Here is a 14905-nt window from a genome sequence, read left to right on the forward strand (position 1 = left end):
CTACTTTTATATTTTAATACATTTTATTCGTTTATATTTTATATTTGTATTAGATTCTCACTGATAAATATCATTTTCTATTAAGAATCTTTTGATACTTAAATTCGAATTCAAGAGAATCAGACACACCATCACATTATTTTATTGCACTTTGACTTGAGAATTAAGACCATGTTACATTTAACCTATTTTGAATAGCTCAAGCTTATTTTTATGGCCCTCTTCCCTGAATAGAATATTACATCTTGCCAACATACAACATGAAAATTTTATGTAATAAGATACTGGTGCCTTGATGTTTGTTTCAAAAGCTATACTACAACAAATTGGAATAAGCACAAGAGATGACAATATCTTAATCTCACAGAACCCATTACAGATCCCCAAAATTACCACCTCTGTGAGAACTATATATGATTAAATTAATTAAAGACAACTTAGTGAAAATTGCATTGTTGTAATAAAGGATGACTATAATCAACATATTTGTCCCAGAGTGGCTTGTACTTCTCAATACCAATCTTCAACCAGGGTTTTGAGTTACCATTGAAGTGCAGCACAGCTCCCTTTTCTATCAATTTGGAGTCGACATTCGTGTAACCAAAACCTAAGACATGCCATGAAGGATTCAAAGCCTCTGTCAATCCATAGAAGGTCAGCAATCCAGGTGGTAAAGTACCAAGCTTCCACAATGTGCGGTCCACGTTCTTGTCCTGCCAGTAATGGTATATGCCAGTAACATTCCTTTTGCGCCACTCAACCAAATCGAAAACATTCATCCCGAAGGCCCACCCACATGCATCAGGATCAAAATGTTGACGAATAAGCGGGTGAGAATAATTTAGGTACTTGTGATATCTATGGAATGTCTCCATACAAGTCTCCACTGCACCATTTACATTTCCATTCAAATCTGTGGTGAATAGGGCTGAAAGATCCTTCTGCACTACAACATCATCATCGAGAAACACAACCTTCTTAAGTGCAGGAAAAACTTCTGGAATATAGAATCTCAGATGGTTAAGCATTGATAGATATTTAGGGTTTCTGAATTTGATCGGAGTACGGCTGTTATCATGGTTGCCAGAAAAGTAGTAGTTCTGGGTGTCAGAGTCTTGAAGTTGTTTTAGAACAGGTACATACGAAGCATTTAACCAACTAAACTCTTCAATCTTTTGTACAACAACAGTCACTCCTCGGAAACTGTTCATGGTGAACCATGCCTTCATGGCAGCATAGTTCACCTCATCTGTTACAAGGTGGAAGACCACCATATCAGGATTCTTGGAATTCATAGCCGTTGAATTCACCACAACCGAAGTTGCAAGGATGTTGTCTGAGAATACACAGAAATGATACAAACCAGTGTCCACAAGTTTGGCAGCTGCTTGCTTTTCTTCCTTGAATTGTTTCTGCAAATTGGAACTTCTGAACCATTCAGCTGTTAACCGGACACCAAGGCAATAGAGACTTTTAGGGACTTCTTCAGCAGCAATTTGTCCATATTTTGAACTCTTCTCACTGAAGGAATTTGCCTGTTCTTCAAGGCTTTGGATTTTACCTTTCAGTCTCATAAACATGGTTGCACTGTCATAGTGAAGTTGCTGGGCTTGGTAGAGTAGAAGTGCCATATCTCGAATTGCACTTTCTGATTCTCCGTTTGTCAAGGGGCTTCTTCTTGAAGCAGCATTAGAAAGAAGCATCTGTGAGTTGCGGATTTGAGCACTTAGTTCCCATGCAAATTGAAGGTTGTTGCTTTCTTTTGCAATTACAAGAATTGCTTTTGCAAGAGAAATCTGATCATTAATTTGTCTCGTCATCGATTCAGGCCTCAGCATTTCTTCAGTAATGTTGAGACCATCCGCAATTCTGTCATGCCTATAAGGTCTCTGCAAAGAAAAACAAAAGAGTAAAGGTTCCGATTTTTCCATAAGCTTACAAGAGACAGTCAGACAGAGGGAAAAACAAATTGCAGCTTCAAATGAGAATGCCAACTAGAGAGGAAGTCTTCATTGCAAAAGGCGTCAGCTAATGAGTTAATAAATTCTTCTTCCAAACATATGTAGTTGTCTGGGTAGGTAAATAAGGAATCCTGTGCCCAGTCCCTACTTCTTTAATCAAGCTTACCACTACACATAAGCTAACAGCACAGTATGATTCAAATAGTGTAAAACACCGTAGAATGTATCCTCTCATCAGTATTACAAATTTGGAATTATTACTAAATTCTAGATGTCACTTAACTTTTGATTTTCAGAAACCAAATAGTGTTGTTGAGCTCATTTACAGAGCATTTAAACCCTAAAGCTAGGTGCAGGTCATGCATTCCCCTGCTCACATGGTGTTCTACTGCAGGAACCAAAGCACTTATATGTTATGTTGCTCGGACTCTTCAAAAATGTTGACCAGTGTGTGTCAAATCCTCCAAAAACAGTGTATTTTTGAAGGATCCGACACGGGTGCGGCCGACATTTTTGGAGAGTCTGAACAACTTAGCTTATATGGGTCTTGTTAATCAAGAGCTTGACCTAATTAAGGCAGCACTAAACAATGCATACAGCTGGTAAAGTGTCTTATTAATTTCTATATAAAAGTCATAATTAAATACATTAGTGATAAAGAATTGGAATTGGAAATATAGAGGAAAACCAAGCACTATATTTAAATTAGAAAAATTTCATTTTCTGCAACTGGAAACATAATTTTAAAATGGTTTCTTAACATCGACATGCTTTCTTTTACTAATTTTTTTCTGATAAGGGCATATAGACGTGATTTTTACTTCCTACATGTCAAGTTTTGAAGTTTTTCAATTCCATTGTGTAAAATTGTTGTTTTTTGTTACAGTTGTTCTGCTTGTATTACATCATAACTCTGTTTCTTCCTTAATTTGTGTCTTCACTAAAACCGCTCGTTTAGTTGCTCTTTGTACTTAAAGCTCCACAGGATTCTGGTGTAGTTTCTGCATTTAAAAACACTAAGCACTAACAGGGAGCCTATTTGAGTTTCTAGCATCACCAACAGCTTTTTCTTCCAATTATTACTCTGACTTCAGTTAGGCAAATACATTATGGCATGGAATCTATGCAGCAAACACAGCATTGGGCAATAGAAAAGCATAAATGGATAAATATCAATTGTCGGATGAAATGCTTAAAAAGGAGTAAGAAGAAAATAAGAAGTACCTTGCTGGATCAAGGGCCATATGAATAGAAAAGATTTTTGCAAAAACAGTCGCCATAAAACCAATAAATTCTCCAAAATATATTCAAGTGTCAACACACCTTTTGCTTTTATTTTTATCCTTTACTTTCCCAACTAGAAAAGTTTCACGGAGTATGTTGTTGTTTCTTTCCCAAATAGGAAAAAAATTATCATTGGCAAACATGAACCGGCATAATGACAAGAGGGGGGGCCTACATTGTCCACCTTCCCAATAGACTTTGAGAAAAACTTTGTATATACATGTAATATCAACATGAAATAGACATGAAAACAAAGGCATCTGAAAGTGCAGAATGTGTTGTGGTCTAGTTGAGAAATCTTTTTGCAAGTCCTCGTCTTTGCAACCAAAGTTGAAATCCCCCTCAATGCACTTAATTTTACTTCAAGTAAATTTGACTCTAGTCTCCTAACTTTCCCACTTCAGACTTCCTTGTTATTTTTTCCTTTTTTTTTACCATCCGCGTACATCCTAACTCTCCCCATACCCCACTTGTGGAATTACACAGAGTAAGTTGATGTTGTTGTTGTGGTGGTGGTGGTGGTCTTCTAATTTTTTTTTTTACTGGGTTTTACGCTACCAGCCTTTTCCTATTCTTTTTTTTTCTTAAGCCTTTAGTTTTTCTTTTTAATTTTCTTTACTTTTCTTATTCATTCTTTCATACCACCAACTCTCCTTTAGCCCTAGTTTAGAATCATAGGTGATGAATTCAGTTGAATCAACGCACAATTCTTTTGTGATTTTAATTAGTGACTGAGTACGTATTTATTTTCTTCTGATTTGATTATGACTCCAAACTGTGATGGCTTGCTAATTTTGCCTTCGATGTTTTAAATTTACAATTTCTGAAATATGATACACATAAAAAGTATTAAGCATAAATTGGAAATACTATAAAGGATATTTAATATAAGAAAAAAATATCAAAACTAATCTATGTTTTTTCACTAACTTATCTGGCTGATAGGCACACTTTTTAATTGTTATTTATATTTAACTTATCTGAAGTCTAAAGGGTTCGGGTTGAGCAGGACCAAACGGAATATTTGGATTGTAACTTCAGTGTTGCATTGGATGAAGTGGATGTGGAAGTGAGGCTTGCCACACAGTCTATTCCGAAGAGAGAATTTTAAATACCTCGGGTCTGCCTCCAGGGTAGTGGGGACATGATGATGATGTCACACATCACAATGGAGCGGCATGTATGAAAAAGTGGCTTGCCTTTGGACTTGTGCGATAAGAAGGTACCACCTAAACTTAAAGATAAGTTTTACAAAGTGGTGATTAGACCGTCCTTGTCGTATGAGTTTGAGTGTTGGTCCGTCAAGAAATCACATATTCAAAAAATGTATGTTTTGAAGATGACGATGTAGAGATGAATGTGTGGGCATATTAAAAGTGACAAGATTAGGATGAGGTAATCCGGAGAAGGTGGGTGTGCCTCTGTGACGGGCAAAATGAGGAAAGGGAGACTGAGATGGTTTTGATATGTGCAGAAAAACTGCACTGACGCCCCAGTACAGAGGAGGTGCGAGAGCTGATTGTAAGGAATACGCACAGGGGTAGGGGTAAGCCGAAAAAGTATCGAGGAGAGGTGAGTAGTCAGGATATTCCGCAACTTCATATTACCGAGGACATCACCTTAGACAGAAAGGAATGGTGATAGCATATTAGGGTAGAAGGTTAGTAAGGGTAGAGTGTTGCCTTGCCTTATAAAGATTTAGACTTTACAGTGTTTCATAGGACTAGTCATGCCCTTGTGGTTCTTGTCCTATGTTGTTTATTGTATTTTCGATCATCACACAATTTTGTTGTTGGTATTGTAGACTTTACACTGCTTTTCTTATTATTTGTTCCTCTTTCTCCATTGCTTTCTTATTTTGTTATTTGGGTTGATGCACTTGACCAAGGGTCTTTTAAAAATAGTCTCTCTGCCTCCACGAGGTAGTGGTAAGGATAGCGTACACTCTACCCATGCTATCCTCACAAGACCCCGCTTTTTGGGATTTCACCGGGTATGTTGTTGCTAATATTTTCTTCTACTTTTATTCAATATAATCAAATGAAGAGAAGAAAACTTAATGGAATGAAATAACTTTGGCCTGTTAATCAGTTGGTTTTTATATCAAAATCTATTACACCAATCTGAATCTAATTTTGAACCAACCAACTGACTGAAAATTCCTTATTATAAAAATCCAATGACAGATCCTACATTAATGCATGATGCAAATGTGGTCTTTAAATCATGGGTCAACCACTCATAATGACGTAAGAGCAAATCTTGGATTTTATTTTATTTTTGAGAAACAAATTTTTGCTTGGGAGAAAGTTGAGTGAAGTACAGTTGAGCTGAACCACCAACTGCTGAGGCGTATCCAGAATTTTGAGATAATGGGTACACTATTACGAACAGTTGGATCTAAGATATGAAGTTGATCGGTTTAAAATTTAGGTTCTTATCACTAAAAATAATTAGAATTTAAAAATTATAGATCCAAAATTACTTTTACCTATCCAAACCACTTAGAGAAGCGTTATCCAATTTTTAAAAGGAAAATAAAACAAGAGAAATAAAAGATTCAAATTTCTAACCTCACTTAGAGAGTTGCACCCAACCATAATCGCATGGTATGATACTTCAACTATGGGTTCACGTATCTATATTTAAATATTTTTAAAAAAAATATAACACTACTATATATGATTTCAGGAGGGAAGCATGGGTTCAAGTGAACCGAGTGACCCCTTCTGGGATACACCTCTGCCACCAAGACTGTTCCTATCTTCTTTTTAAAAATATCGTAGATCATTCAAAAAGCAGAAAAAAAACTACTTCACCGAATCTTTTTGACCTTCCCATATTGACCACTCCAGAATAAAGGTGAAATCTGTGTTGAGTAATACCAGAGTGTTTTCAGCTACTCTTAGAACCACATTGTTATCTACAGATAACAGAAACCTCCCCATTTTATCTGGATCACCTCAAAAAGCAATATTTGTGTCCTCAGCTTACATAAATTATTCAATTTGTTAGAAGAATTCTTTTCCAATTACCTATGTTCTAAGGTAGGAATTATGTTTTACTCCCTCCGTCCCAATTTATGTAGCACCGCGTGGCTTGACACAAGTTTAAGAAAGAAAGGTGACTTATAAAATTTGTGATCCAAAATAAATCTTAGATATTTGTGTGGCAATAAATTATTTCATTAAGGGTAAAAGGGGAATTTCAATGTTAAGTTATTTTTGCTATAAAAAGTGACATTCTTTTTTGGGACAAACTAAAAAAATTAGTGTGTCTCACAAATTGGGACAGAGGGGTACAATTTTACATTGATTGCTTCTAAAATATATATTATGTAACTCTACATTCTTAATTTTCGAAAAGGGTACCCTGCATTCTTGGTTCCTTTGAGACATTCAATAAGATTAGCAAATTACAACGTAGACCACAAGGAAGACAAGTAACTATGGTATGTCTTGTATAATTGATATTTTTTATGTCCTTCATCTATTAATTACTTCCATGTGCCCCTAAATAATTTTTAAGTTTTCCCAACTCCCAGCATAACTTATATGGAACCTATTTTCTTTATACATACTTTGTATTCTATTGATTTTGTTAATTCCGTGAAGAATATCTAGGCTTTTATTAAGACGCTTCTAGATCGAGCCACTCTGTACTTTGTCTTTGACTGCCACAGCTTGATGGAGGTACTTGAACAATAATCAAATTGTACCACATTGTTTAATGCTAAACTAGAAAAATGTGGAGGCCACAATAAACTACATGTTGATCAGATTTCTCTTGGTTTCATTTAATTCTTTCATAAGACATGGGGTAGTGTAATATGAAATGATCAGTTTATGAACTTCCCACCAAGTGTGGACACCTCAATGTTCCCAAAAGCTTAAATTTGGGAGGAAGGGACTACGGTATTCTTCCATGTCTTAGACTCGGATGCTTAACTTTTCCTTTTCTATTTGCTATCTTTATCATCTTTGAAGCAGATTTACTTGAGGCTGAGGGCATTAATATGACAGATCTTCACGATACCCTCAAGTCATAAACAAGAATAAACCTATCTTTTTGTTTCTTTAATTTGACCAAATTTGTTTATCCATCAATACCATGAATTTCATCTTGATAGCCTAATCCCAAAAAAATAAAGATATTAGTTCCAGGCCCCAAAGTAGCCCAGATACTTTCAGACACTGTTACTACTGTACAAGATTTCTTTTAGCATTAAAGTATTTTTCCAAAATCAATAACTACTGCTCATGGTAACCAAAAAACGTCAAATTATTTCACAAGCCCAGCTATAGACTCACTCCAAAATGCTAAATGTAGTCATAATCTCTTCTGATTAATCAATGCACAGTGGAGATCTTGTGACATTTGTCGAGCAATGTACTTATTGACACTTACCCCATAGCAATAATATCCATAAGTAATAGGAAAAAAAAGTTGACTACAATTATCCTTTAGAAGTTTGTTGTCGGGAAACAAAATACCGGTGATCAAGGACCTGGGAATGGGCCATTACCAAATAGGTGAAAAGTTTGATACATATTCTCAAAGAATTAGGTGTTCTTCGACAAGAAACAATTACTTTAAATTCACTTGGAACATATCTTTGAAAGAAAGAAAGCTTCATAGTACTTTTAGCTGTTTAAAAGGATAACAATAATTAAACCGGGCATAAACTGCTTTTGGACATAGAAATAATTTCATAAGAAGTTTCAGAAATTTCCAACTTGCCCTTTTTGTTTCAAAAGATCTGTATGTGCCTTAGTTGCCAATTCTCAAACCAAAATGACCATTATTAACCAATAAATGCAATGAAAATTACACCTAACGACTGTACAACATATTAACTAGATTTAGTGAATTGGTTGTACACTCACCTAAGAGATAATATTGAAAGGAAAGGCTAACACTTGGATTAAAAATCAAAATCTATCTAAATAAGGATCTAAAACAAAAGGTAGAGACTATTGACAGTGGTGCAACTTAACTTTGGTTGTTGTTGTAGTTAGCTTGTAGTTAGGTGATTAATTATTGTTTAATGGCCAGTTACTTTGTTATAAGGAGGCTAGCCAGTAGTTAACTAAAAATAGTTTGTTAGTAGATTCTGTGAATAGCACACACAAGTGTAAGCATATAGCCTTGTAAAGTTCATAAACCTAGAGCTCACATTGCACAGACTTCCCTTATTGAGTTTCGCTTATTTTTTATCTACAATTCAGCTTTAGTCTATGGTTTATGAGATAGTGAGTTTGGATCTGTGTAAATTTTGACAAGAACTCTAAAATGGAAATTCAGAGTTAACTCTTAGACTGATTGCATACTACTGCAAACTGTTAGATCGCAAATGTCAACAATCATTTCAGTTTGTCCATGTCAAATACATTAACAAGTAATTGACTAACCCGCAAAGCTCAAATTCCACAACCCACACAAACTCATCTAGCTTAAAAAAGAATATTTAGCTTAGAAACAGAAAACAACAGCAATTTATAATACAACGAAAACGAACATTACCTTTGTATAAACCAATCTAGACGATGAATCGCGAGTTGTTCTGCTGAGCAAAATAATGAGCAGCAATACGACCAATCCACACAAAGTTAACCAAAAAACATTGGAGAATCGCCGCCTCACCGGCCGCCGGAAATCCGAGTTCCTCCGTCTCATTTTTCCGGCGACTACTGAATACAAATAATTTCGAGTAAATCTGCGGTACAGTGACTTCTTCAGTCACAGTATATTGTGGCACCCAAAAGTGGGAAATCGAAGAATTTGGTTGAATTGAAGATTTGGGTTTTATTGAAGCGAGTTTTTTCGGAGTTATGAGTGGCACTGTAATGGAGATTGATATTCAGATCTACAACAGGGCAGAATGCTGCATGTCAAATTTTCTTGAGGACCAGAAAAAATAACTGTGAAATTTGATTGTGTTATATTGTCTTAAAATTTGTTTTAGATTTTATAGTGATTTTTATAAATTTTATTTTCTTCTAACTATTAAATTTTTATACATGCCATTTCATATTGATTTTATATTGAAAATTTAAAATTTTCCAAAATTTAAGATTTTGAAATTTTAAATTATAATTCGAGATTTTTTAAATATAAAAATTATCTATATATTATAAAAGAAATCAACATTTAATTTATATATATATATATATATATATATATATATATATATATAAAAGTCATTTGTTTCATATGTAAGTAAATTTTACAATTCATATCATTAAAATCGTTTATATCTCATATAACGATTATTCTTTTCAATATAAAATTTATTTTTACTTCAAATCAATTCTTAATTTACTATTTATATTCACAAAATTCATTATTATTTCACTAAAGTCAACTTTTAATGAAAAAAAATATCACTATATTGAGTGGACAAGATTGATTATTGTATTAATTGAAAAAACAACTTTCTTAGCTACGAACAATTTGAATACAACTTATGTTCAATTAGTTTTTTTATTGAATTGATATTTGATTAATAAATGTTATATTTCTTAGAATAATTTTATGATAGTGTGTTGTGCGATTTTAATTGTTTTACTTATTTGTTAAAATTGTATAAAGAATTAGACAATTTTAATAGTTTTATAACTTATGGAGTTTTTATTTTTATGAGAAAACATATAATATAAAAAGTTCAAATCGCATGTCCAAACAAAATTTCAATTTCATGTCATGATTTCATATTATAATTTCATATCGCATGGTCAAACGAGCCCTAAGAATTTGTTTGTATACTAAAAGAGAATGCAATAATGTAGGTTTGATAATTGTATACATTTGAAAGAGATGAGTGTCAAAAATATATCTTACTGTTTTTATTTTTTAAGTTTCATATCCAAATTATTGTGAGCTGTGAGTTTTATACTTATACTATCACTTATTAATTTGAGAAACACACATCAGTAGTGTGTACACTCTCTCTTTTATTTGCAAAAAGAAATTCATATGACATTTCGAATGGATAAAATATTTCACTTTGACCAAAAAATAAATAAACTATAAAAAATTATTTATTTTTAAAAAAATGTTAAATTTAAAATATTTTCCTCACCTCTCCCACCACCTCATCCTCACCCCGACAAACCCATATATTCTTATTTTTAAAATTTTCCGTTATAAAATACTTTTTAATAAATTCAGACTTCACCCCTCCCCAATCCTTCCTAGAAAGAATGACACTCTTTCTCTGTCTCAATTTGTATGACAATTTTTATTTTTCGAGAGTTAAATAATTTAAGTTTAACTTGAATCTGATCATAGAATCTTTAATTTTTTTGAAATGAAATATATATAGTTATAAACTACGTAAAAAGTATTATAACTCACAATAATTGACAATTCATAATAATTAAAAAGATATAAGAAAAATTTACAATCAAAGAAAGATTTGTTTGAATTTTGAAATCTGAAAAGTGCCACGTAAATTGGGACGAAAGAAGTAATATTTCTAATTATATATATAAAAAGTAAATTCTACTTCGCCGTATCTAACCCCACTCTTACTTTATTTTTTATTTATTTTAGATATATACATATATTTTTAAGAAAATATTTTTTTCTATTCACATACCGGATATGACAGAAATAAAAATTTATTTTTAAAAAGCCCGATGACAAATACAAAATATTATTCTAATGTGTGTGTGTATATATATATATATATTCTTTGAAAAAATCCTAACCCACCATACATAAATCTCCGCTTCTAAATTTTATATATATATATATATATATATATATATATATATAAAAAAAAAAAATTTAGAAGCGAAGATTTATGTATGGTGGGTTAGGATTTTTTCAAAGAAAATTAAAACAATAAACTTTTATTTGTGGGGGGTGGGGGGTAAGGTGAGAGAAAGTGGAGGAGTGCGGTGACAAAAATATTTTACATTTTATTTTATTATAAATTTTTTAGGGGTGTTGAGGGAAGTAGTAATACTTTAATCTTTATCTAATACTAATACTAATAATCTATTTATTTTTTGTTTGAAATATTTTGTCTATGTGGAGTGTGACGTGATTATTTTTTTAAGGGAAAAGGGACGGATTTACTCCTGAACTTTAATAAATGGTACACATATGCCCTCCGTTAAATTTTGCATCCACATAAACCCTTGTTGTTCAATTATATGTACACATATACCCCTCTCAGTAACGGACCCCTAATTTTTTACACAAATCTTAGTAGTATTGATCTACCCGTTTGACCCTTTTTTTTAACCATAATCAACTATCCGCTCCATAACCCAATACCCACCAGGAATCCTAATTAAAACACTCAAATTAACATGGAATAAGTGTGCGCCCTGTGGACTTTACAAGGTGGGCGGCAAGCATGGCTGGGACCATCTAACATTTTTACGTTGACAATTGTCTTGTGAGACTCCTTTCGCCTTTAATTTATTTCGTTCCATCTCATACTAATATGATTTTGTTTTGTCTTATATATATTGAAACTGAAACATAATAGGTGCAATTTAACTTGCTACAGAATAAAACTTGCATGATGAACCTTAACTGTGGTTTTGTTTCAGATTTTGTGTTTGACAAACACAACTACAACGTGCTGAAAGTGAACCAGACGAACTATGAGCGATTTTATATCAAACATTACAAGGGGTGGGAGAGATGTTTTTCATCTAACTCAGGCAAAGTGGAGGTTAATGCTTCCATGAAATGAAATTAGCTATAAATGTTTTGAAGAACCTTTGTCAGCTTCTCCTACACCTTCTTCATTAGACAAAACTAATGCTTCTCCACCCCAAACTGACAAACATTTGATTACACCATTTTTCGCGATTAGCACTCTTGTGTGGATGCTTTTATTTGCTCAAGATACGCAGTCATGACTCCAGTGGCTTCTCTGCAGCCTGAGGATGATCTAGGATTTAATTTTTATGAATTTTTATTTCTTTAACACAGACACATATACATATCTTGGTTTATCTTAATTTTGAGTTTGGGAAATTGTATGTTTAAGAGTATTACTCGTTAATTTAGGTGTTTTAATTAGGATTTCTTTTAGAGAAAATTGGGTGGGTATTGAGTTATGTAATCGATAGTTGGGTTATGGATTAAAAGGGGAGTCAAACGGGTAGTTCAATATGATTAAGATATGTGTAAAAAATAGGTGTCCGTTAGTGAGAGGGGTATATGTGTACCTATAATTGGACGGCAGGGACTTATGTAGAGGCAAAGTATAACGGGTGGCATATACGTAACATTTATTAAAGTTCAAGGGTAAATTCATCCTTTTTATTTCTTTCTTTTTTAAAATAAAAGAAATAGTGCATTACACGCTCTATAATGAGAGTGTAATAAAGAGTTAAATATGTTTTTCAAACTAATAAGTGATAGTATAGGTATAAAATTTACATTATCAGTAGTTTAGTATAAAACAAAAAAAGAAATTAGGTGTATTTTTTTATTCTTTATATCCATTTGAACTTATCTAGAACAGTATCATGAATATTGAATGATAAATATTTATCTTAACATGAAATTTCTTAATTTTTTTCTGATCTTGTCTATAGTTTCACGATGTTGTTACAAAACACACTATTATGCTAATTAAGATGAGCACCTTATCAAGTACATATACTTTTGTATTTGGATATTGTAAGTCTCTTAGAAATTGATATTGAGCCACTGTCCACATTATTTATCACTTTAGAATTATTTTAACCAAGCTCAATATTGATCAGATATTAATGATATATTTTTAAAATACAGTTATGAATAAGAAATTTAATTTATATGTTATATATATTTTATTAAATGAATTATTTTTCTCCAAAACGATGTCCATATTAATAAAAATTATATTAGTCATAACAAAAATTATATTAGTCATCACTAGTCTTAGCATAAGTTCTGATAATTTTATGAGGCATAACGAATAGTACCTTTCTAAATTATAATTGAAAGCAGACATATTTAAATTTAACTAAAATTATATTATCTCCTAAAACTAATTTTAAATATTCTCTGAAGGCATGTAATGAGTGAATTAATTGAACACATGTCGATTTTTAATTGATATTTTATAAATAGTTGATACACATAGTTTATATATTTATTTAGCTTAAATTAATAATTTTGATATCAAAGTTCATATATATATATTATTATTATTTTATTTATTTCTTCATAAAATATTTATTTTAACTTCTTTTTCACTTTGAACTTTTTATATTTTTCTTGCATTAATTCGTTTCATGACATTAGAAATGCAGTGAATCTGCTTTTTAAAAATTTCAATTCAATTGTTAAAAGTTAGTATTTACATGTGAACATTAATTATCAATTGACCTTTTTAATTCATAAGATCTTATTATTATTCTATTTTGTGTGGTGATATTAAGTGTATAATGGTATTTTTCCTAATTTCTAAGTTTACAAGTCTTTTTAATTAATAAAATAAAAGGTTTCATTATTTTGTAGAATATTAATTTAATTAATAAAATAAAAGGTTTCAGTTGTAGAATATTAATTTAATTGATAAAATAAAAGGTTTCATTATTTTGTAGAATATTAATGTAAATATTATTTAAGAATTTCAAGTCCTTTACTAAATATGATTAGTACGTGTATGATTAGAGATAGACTAATTTTTCTGTTATCAAAGAGAAGTGTGATAACATAATAGTTGCGATTATAGACTAATTTTTCTATTTTCAACAATCATTAATTTTTTATGTTGAAATTTAATTATATTATGTTATAATTATATGTTATTTTATTAAAAAAGTAAATCATGAAAATATTAAATATAAATATAATTAAATCTTAACAATTTTCTTCATTCATTAACTTCTTGTTTTTTTTCACTATAATTTTAACGTTTTAAATTTTTTATGTTTTATTCGATTTTCTTTATTTATTTTGATATCCATTTAAAGTTAACTTATTTTAAATACAAGACATTTAAAATTAAATTTAAAACAATTCAAAGGAAAGATAAATAAAATAAAGGAGTAAATAAAATCAATAGCAAAATAAATGAGAAAAACAATAAATAAATGTAAGAAAATCTGATAAAGAAAACAAGATTTTTTAAAGAAAATTAATAAAATAACATTTTTTAAAAAAAAAAAAAGCAATTACACACATGACAGACTCTTATGTAAAAATACAATCAATTTGGATGGATGTATCTTTGAAATAATCGTCATAATTTAGGAAAATACTTTTCCTTATTTCAAAATAATAAATTCATTATTATAATTTGATTTCTATCTTGACATAAAAATTATTCCGTCCTAAATAGAATTGGAGCATTTCAATTTTTGTAAATGTAGAACAAAACCTTTTAACCTTTTAAAATCACATACATGAAGTCCGAGAAGTAATGCTTTTAATATTTTAAGTTGTTAATTATTATAATTTATGTATCGTTACGTAATTTTCAAATAATACATATTATTTCCCTCGCCTCACAAACAAAATTAAAAAATTAACCATTTTTTTAAATAAGTCTTTTACATTTGAAATTGTCAATATTGTAATATATATATATAGAGAATTTTTACATAATTTTCAAATGATATATATTACTTTACATTATTATAATATATAGTAATTTTTACATATTTTAAAAATGATATATATTACTTTTTATATCCAAT

General features: G+C 31.0%; 1 protein-coding gene across 1 annotated transcript; it reads right to left on the reverse strand.

Moving 5' to 3' along the window:
• Nucleotides 1-245: 245 nt before the first annotated feature.
• Nucleotides 246-9196, reverse strand: LOC101256672 (probable galacturonosyltransferase 10). The gene is made up of 2 exons (XM_004237666.5): nt 8769-9196; nt 246-1889 (listed from the first exon to the last, which is right to left on the reverse strand). Exons 1-2 carry the CDS (start codon nt 8919-8921, stop codon nt 438-440), a joined length of 1605 nt encoding a protein of 534 aa, XP_004237714.1. The 5' UTR covers nt 8922-9196; the 3' UTR covers nt 246-437.
• Nucleotides 9197-14905: the final 5709 nt, after the last annotated feature.

The sequence above is a fragment of the Solanum lycopersicum genome, chromosome 4 (assembly GCF_036512215.1).
Source record: "Solanum lycopersicum chromosome 4, SLM_r2.1".
NCBI lineage: Eukaryota > Viridiplantae > Streptophyta > Magnoliopsida > Solanales > Solanaceae > Solanum > Solanum lycopersicum.

Excerpts from the sequence above, each read along its gene's own strand:
- LOC101256672 (XM_004237666.5), bottom strand. The coding sequence starts at position 8,921 with ATGAGACGGAGGAACTCGGATTTCCGGCGGCCGGTGAGGCGGCGATTC. Across the intron at positions 1,890-8,768 it reads CTAGATTGGTTTATACAAAG|AGACCTTATAGGCATGACAG; the intron begins GTAATGTTCGTT and ends TTTTCTTTGCAG.